General features: G+C 49.0%; 1 protein-coding gene across 1 annotated transcript in view; it reads left to right on the top strand.

Annotated features, from left to right (window-relative positions):
- The first annotated feature begins 3,671 nt into the window (after positions 1-3,671).
- Positions 3,672-6,933, top strand: part of slc6a15 (solute carrier family 6 member 15) — an 18,385-nt gene continuing 15,123 nt past the window's right edge. Inside the window, exons 1-2 of the mRNA XM_060061640.1 lie at positions 3,672-3,831; positions 5,232-5,744. Of these exons, the coding sequence (XP_059917623.1) occupies positions 5,423-5,744 (322 nt within the window). The 5' untranslated portion in view covers positions 3,672-3,831; positions 5,232-5,422. The remainder of the gene's footprint in view (positions 3,832-5,231; positions 5,745-6,933) is intronic.

Genomic DNA, 6,933 nt, shown 5'->3' with positions numbered 1-6,933 from the left:
ATCACAGGGCGATGCCAAAAATAGCAGGTGCTCAACAATGTCTGATGTCTCGAACGGTGAGAGAAGGGTGGCGGCAGGTGATGCTGACCTTGCTGATGTTTTAAACTCTCATTTTGTCTCTATTGGGAAAAATCGCACGCAGTACATAGTTCAACCTTTGAATGCCTCGTTTAGCCAGTTTTTACAAGATGGTGAACCAAAATCCTTTTATTTAATGCAAACAAATTGTATTGAAGTATCTGAAACTATCAGGAGCATCAAAAGATATCAGGAACCGACAATATCTGCAGTACTATCCTAAAAGCCATTGCTAACGAAATTGCTGATCCTTTGGCCCACTGTATCAATCTGTCATTATCACTGGGGTCTGTCTCAAAAATGGCCAAGATAGCAAAAATTATCCCGGTCTACACTTATGGCGATAAAAATGATTTAAATAATTACAGACCCATTTCAATCTTATCTTCCCTTTCTAAAATATTTGAAAAATATTGTATACACCAGACTAATTAAGTTCTTAGACAAATTTAATATTCTTGACTCTTCTCAATATGGCTTCAGAAAAAAAAAAACTACATGTATGGCGGTTCTTGATTTAACTGAAAATGTATATGATGCTATTAAAAAAGCTGATCACTTTGTGGGCATTTTCTTGGACTTGTCAAAAGCCTTTGACACTATTGATTATGACATTTTGTTGAATAAACTGCATTTTAATGGTATAAGAGGTGTTGCATTGGATTGGTTTAGAAACTATCTTTATGAGAGAAAACAAAATGTACGTATGAATGGCAAAGAATCCAGTAAAAAAAAAATCATAAACCATGGGGTCCCCCAGGGCCGCTACTCTACATGTTCTGTCTCAGGTTTCCCCGCTGACAAGCAGCTCATTGCAGCTCATTGCAGCAAGCCAATGGGAAGTCTTCCCATTGGCTTGAAGGGTAAATAACGTCATGTGACCTTGTGATGATCGGGGGGGGGGGGGGGGGGGGTGAAACCAATGCGATGAACTTTCCAAACAGAGAGCTGTGGATAACGTTGAGGTGTCGTGTTACCAGAGTCACCGCTGGGTCATGAAGTATTCAACAGGTAACAGCTGAGGGACACTCTCAGTCACCAGATCACTCTCCAGGTTCACTCTCAGCCCGGTCACAAGATCACACTCCTGCCCTCCATCGCCACCGCACTGCACAGACCTCTGCTTCCTGAATCTGATACGCCCTGGGAAATGATAACTACAATCAACACCAAGCACAATCGCTGGGTGATTACCTTTGGAGCATCGCTCCTGATTTAGGTGAGTGTGATATTCACAGAAATCGAGGTTGCTACAAATGAAAAGGATAAAAAACACAATGGTGACCCAGCCGGAGTCGGACCCCCGCGTGGGAGGGCTGCGATGCACAGATACCGGGGAGGAGCTGCCATCTGCCCTCCCTCCAGCACGGCGTCCTGATCCGGTGCACAGAGAGCCATGGCCTTGGAGGAGCAGAAGAGAAGAGGAGGAGAGGAGTAGAGGAGGAGCAGAGGGGGGGAGGAGCAGAGGAGGAGCAGAGGAGGAGGAGCAGTGGGGGGGAGGAGCAGAGGAGGAGGAGCAGAGGGGGGGAGGAGCAGAGGAGGAGCAGAGGAGGAGCAGAGGGGGGGAGGAGCAGAGGAGGAGCAGAGGGGGGGAGGAGCAGAGGAGGAGCAGAGAAGGAGCAGAGGAGGAGCAGAGGAAGAGGAGCAGAGGAGGAGCAGAGGAAGAGGAGCAGAGGAGGAGCAGAGGGGGGGAGGAGCAGAGGAGGAGCAGAGGAAGAGGAGCAGAGGAAGAGGAGCAGAGGAGGAGCAGAGGAAGAGGAGCAGAGGAGGAGCAGAGGAGCAGAGGAGGAGAAGAGGAACAGAGGAGGCCACGGGGAGCAGAGGCCACTAGCCTTTCAGGCCGGTCTGAAAATACTTTCAGACAGCAAATGCGTGCGACTCCAGACAGTGAGTTCAGACACATGTCCTTATGGAGCAGGGAGGGGTCAGGAGGGGTGACTCTAGGATGTGACCTGAGCCTTAGTCTTGGGTGTTTAGCCTTAATAAGACACAGTACATTAAGGCTCCTCTGGGATGGTTCACCGTGGAGGCCCTGCCTGGGGAGAGGGGACCTCAGCGCCGCGATGCATCCTGGGTAATACATGCTATTGAGAATCCGCTGATGGGTCCTTCGACTCCTCCCAGGCATAGCGTTGATTCAAACCATCCTGACCCCCGACCTCTTCGATCGTCCGAGCAGTGTCACGAGGAGCTCATACAACTGCGTCAGTAAGACTCGGTCCAATATTGAAATGAAGCTAAAGTAAATGAAGCTAACCACCTGGGTCTTCCTGTAGCGTTTCCCGGACCACCAGTGTGTGAATGGGTTCTAACCAGTGGCCACTCAAAGGCTTTCAATATGGCCTAACATTCACCCATTTACGCACTAATCCACACACCGACGGCGGTGTCAGCCATGTAAGGCGACAGTCAGCTTGTCAGGAGCAGTGAGGCTGAGCTGTCTCGCTCAGGGACACCTCGAAACTCAGCTAGGAGGAGCTGGGGATCGAACTAGCAACCTCGCGGTTACTAGCCAACCCGCTCTACCTCCTGAGCCGCATGCCGCCCATTGCCACCCGATGTGTACTGGGATACAGGGACGTCATCGCACGTTGACAGGAAGGGACCAGGGACTCAGCAGAATTGGAGCCAGCGTGGGATGGTCTAAAGTGCGTTCAGCTAACTGACTCATGATCTGATATTATTTCATTACCAGGAAGTGCCTGATGGTCAATTAAGTCATACATTGAACTTTTAGAAACCTGCCTTATTATTTTTATAGAATTTGTCTCAATTAAAATAAATATAATATAATATATATAATATAGGCCTACATCTAAGTGGCCCATATGTTTAGTGTTTAAGATGTAAATTCTGATTTTGGGAAAAACCTAAAATCATTCCTTGTTATATTTGAATATGTTATTAACTGAATGAACGGGGGGGGGGGGGGGGGGGGGGGGGTTGAAGAGTGATTGACCTCTGGGTCCAACAAGGAACCTCTCTCTCTCTCTCTCTAAACAAATAAATATATTTACAAATAAATATATCTTAACACATACAGCTATACTGACGGTAGTGAAGGTAAATATGGTAATAAAGGTAGGCTCGTGTCTCGTAGAAATACAATTTCCGCCTATTTCAACCTGAAATCTGAGAAAGGTGCGACGTTAAATGATGACCAGTGGCTCCTAAAACAATGCACTTCCAACACCGTATCCTCCGCAGACATAGCAGAAACCTATTCACACGCCTGATTTAGTAGTCACAATGGAAAGCAAGACAAGAAACAATGCAAAGGCATGGCATACAATAAATAACCATACAATAACCAGACGCGTCTATTATTAATTTAAAAACAATACAAACAGGAGAAGCTCCCTCCCCCTTTCAATGTAAGCAGTAGTGGACCGAACCAACGCACGACAGGGGTGTCCTATCGCAACACACGCACCTCAAAAACACATTTAATCAGAAAATAAGCAAACTACACGTTTGAAACGTACTCAAATTCTAATAATCACACGCGATTGAATAACGTTATAAATAAACTGTATTAACGAACCCTTTCCGGAGGTAAATACACCAGCGAACCCCCGCCCCTCCACGGGGTGCGCGGCCCGCCTGCACAAGGCAGAGGGCTTGGCCGTGGCATCTCACACTCGTTAATAGTGGTCTTCAGGAGCAGGTGATAATGTCTTCCCCGTGCATGTCCTCTCACAATTTCATTCCTTGAGACCAGCTTTTCGGCCAGGAAGACAACTCAATCCACCGGTGAGTGCTCCATCACACCTCCTCACACCCTAGCGGGGGGATCCGGCGGGGTTTGGGGGGTCCGTTACCCGGGCGCCGCGCAGCCGCTCGGTGCGCAGGATGATGGGGGCGCCCAGTGCATGATGAAATAGCTCACATGGTTGCACTTCGAGGTGCGGTGGACTATTGACGTGCATCACGGGGACACGCTGTCCCCGGGTGGCCGTGTGCCGCTCGGGCCAAGGTGCTTTCTGCTGCCCTGTGTAGCGGTAACATGGTTTCTTTGATTAAAAATATAGATTTCATCTCAGTCACGTGAGATGGAGAGAAAAGCAAAAGGGGGGAAATATGTACCGTACAGAACCCCCCCTGTGGAAGAGCGCTTTATGGTCAAGCGCACCGGGGATGCATCGGATAGGACGAGTGTCTCGGAGCGGGATGTAAATAATGCACCGTGTACACAAAACGGGGTTCACGGAGCCGTCGGTACCCCTAGAGGACAGGGAACCGGGGAGCCAGAGAGAAAGAAATCTATTAATCACTTAATCTGTGGATTTGGGGAAGGCGATGGGGGGGGGGGATTGCTTAAATTACAATTGCTTTGTAATCTAATAGTTTCATGGCGTGTTTGAGACACCCAGAGTGTGTAACCACTCAGAGAGCGGAGCTCTGGTCCAGGAGAGACAGCAGGTGCTCGTCCTCCGCTCCTCCGAGGTCCGTCTCCCGGTGGGGGGGACGGAGGGGGACGAGTGTTTGGGTTCGTATGCAAATCGCCTCGTGCTCCACGGCGTCGGCCGTGAATTATTGAAGTCCCGCGATAGGATGAAGACCCGTCGACCTGCCGGGGCGGCTGGTGCCTTCGTAGTAATGTATTATAAATGTTATCCATAGAGATCGGCGCCTTTGTCTCGTGATGTTCATGTGAGAAACAAAGCTGTGTGTGTGTGTGTGTGTGTGTGTGTGTGTGTGTGTGTGTGTGTGTGTGTGTGTGTGTGTGTGTGTGTGTGTGTGTGTGTGTGTGTGTGTGTGTGTGTGTGTGTACACGCGCAGTCCTTCCCTAAATAGGGCGATTGTAAAGAAAGACTTTAGAAAAAGTACCAAACACAACGGTTATTTGTTTGAACAGCAGAGCATGCACTGATATACCGAGCCCTTTGTCTCGGTTCAAATAAATATATATTAATAAGCTATAAATAAATCGTTAATACTTTACATGAATGGTATAGGCCTACATAAGATGTGGCCCATATGTTGTGTTTAGTGTTAGAGGTGCTAAAAATGCATTTGGGACAAACCCTTGAGAGACGAACACACACACACACACACACACACACACACACACACACACACACACACACACACACACACACACACACACAAAAAGTCACACCACTAAACAATAGTTTTCTCTTGCCCTGCAGGCATCTGAGGATAATGAATCTATAGGAACCCATCGCATCTCATCCTACAACCGACTCGACCCACCCAGACGCCGCCCAGGAATCCAAACACCACTCCAGCAGAGCCCGAGAAGTGTCTGTCAGCCTGTCACTCATCATCACCCCGCCCTCCCAGCTCCCCGTACAGAGAGACCCTCCGGACCTTTTATCCAATGCCCAAAAGCAGCAAGGCGGTCGCTCTTGACGATGATGTCACCGAGTCCGCCAGGGACCTGCTCTCGAACGAGGAGCCCAGCGAGGACGCCTTCAAGAAGAGCACCCTGATTGTACCCCGGGAAGGGGCCCGCAAGGACCGCGACGCCGAGGGGGGCCCCGCCTCAGGTGGGGAGGATGGCGATGAGGAGGAGGAGGAGGAGGAGGAGGAGCGGCCCGCCTGGAACAGCAAGCTGCAGTATATCCTGGCCCAGGTCGGCTTCTCCGTGGGGCTGGGGAACGTGTGGCGGTTCCCCTACCTCTGCCAGAAGAACGGAGGAGGTGAGTGATCAGACTTCCTCTTCTTCTTCTTCTGATGCCTCTTCGTCGCGGCACCCGAACACAACTGAGATTGTTTCTGCTTTGTTGTTGGACTCGCAATAAAAGATTTAACTAGAACTAGTTTTAGTGAGAGGATAATACGTATGAATAGTTACAAGGTGTGGTTCACAAGCTACACAGGTTTAACAGGAAACCTTAGGTGAGCCAGTTATTTATTTAAACCAGCGAGTCTACTTCAAGCTTCCTGTGTTTGGGGTCGGTTAGTTGCTGAACCCAACCAGTCCGTTCTAAGCTTCCTGTGTGGGGTTCTGTGGGGCCTGGGGCCGCGACCCACATCCTACTCCAGGCCGCGATCCCCTCTGTCCGGCACCCCCAGCTTTTGCCTCTGCTTCCGGACAGATCGTCTAAAACGCCGGTGTCTTCCTGCCATTCAAAGTGGTTGTTAGTAGAAGTGGTTGTAAGTAGAAGTGGTTAGTAGTAGAAGTTCGCTAGGAGTCATAAGTCTGGACGTACTCGGGTCCATTGAATGTATGAGAAAAGGGGTATCACAAATGTAAACATTCAATATATCTAAGGCTTATGATTCAGCGTTCTCCCATGGACCCCTATGCAAATCAGGCGACCCTAAGTGGCTCCCGCCCCTCCAGTTGGGAACCCTCCTATTGGCAAGTCTTCAAATGTCCAAAGGTTGTGACGCATCGGCATTCATTTGCTTCTATTGCAATAGCGACAGAATCACATGAAAATATAAATAATTAATAAATAGCTATGGATGCAGTTCAAAAACCACTCTGTGACACATGAGGATCATTGCCATGTTGTCATCGGTAATAACTTAAGAAGAACAATGTGGAGTTACTCTTCCAAACGGACCACAAACCCACAGTGACTCGACAATACGCTCCCGATAATAATGATGGTAGGTCTCTTAAGTGTTTCTGTAAATAGTTTGTTATTTCACTATATATCCACGCGAGAAGTTCTGTTTTCCAATTGAGTTGCTTTTCAAACACATCGCATTGCTGCCTCAGAATCTGAGGTCTTCCTACCCAAAGGCTTTCCTCTGCGAGCTTGCATGATGACGCTCACAGGATCTGGAACCAATGAGCTGTTTTTGTCCCTGGTCAGGAGATCCCTGCCCCTGAGCCCTTGAGCTAGAGACATGCCGCAGGAGAGGGTCTATAAGTGC

The sequence above is a fragment of the Gadus macrocephalus genome, chromosome 9 (genome assembly GCF_031168955.1).
Source record: "Gadus macrocephalus chromosome 9, ASM3116895v1".
In the NCBI taxonomy this organism is placed as follows: Eukaryota; Metazoa; Chordata; class Actinopteri; order Gadiformes; family Gadidae; genus Gadus; species Gadus macrocephalus.
The sequence above is the reverse complement of the archived record's forward strand: the minus strand, read 5'-3'. Positions and strand labels throughout refer to the sequence as shown.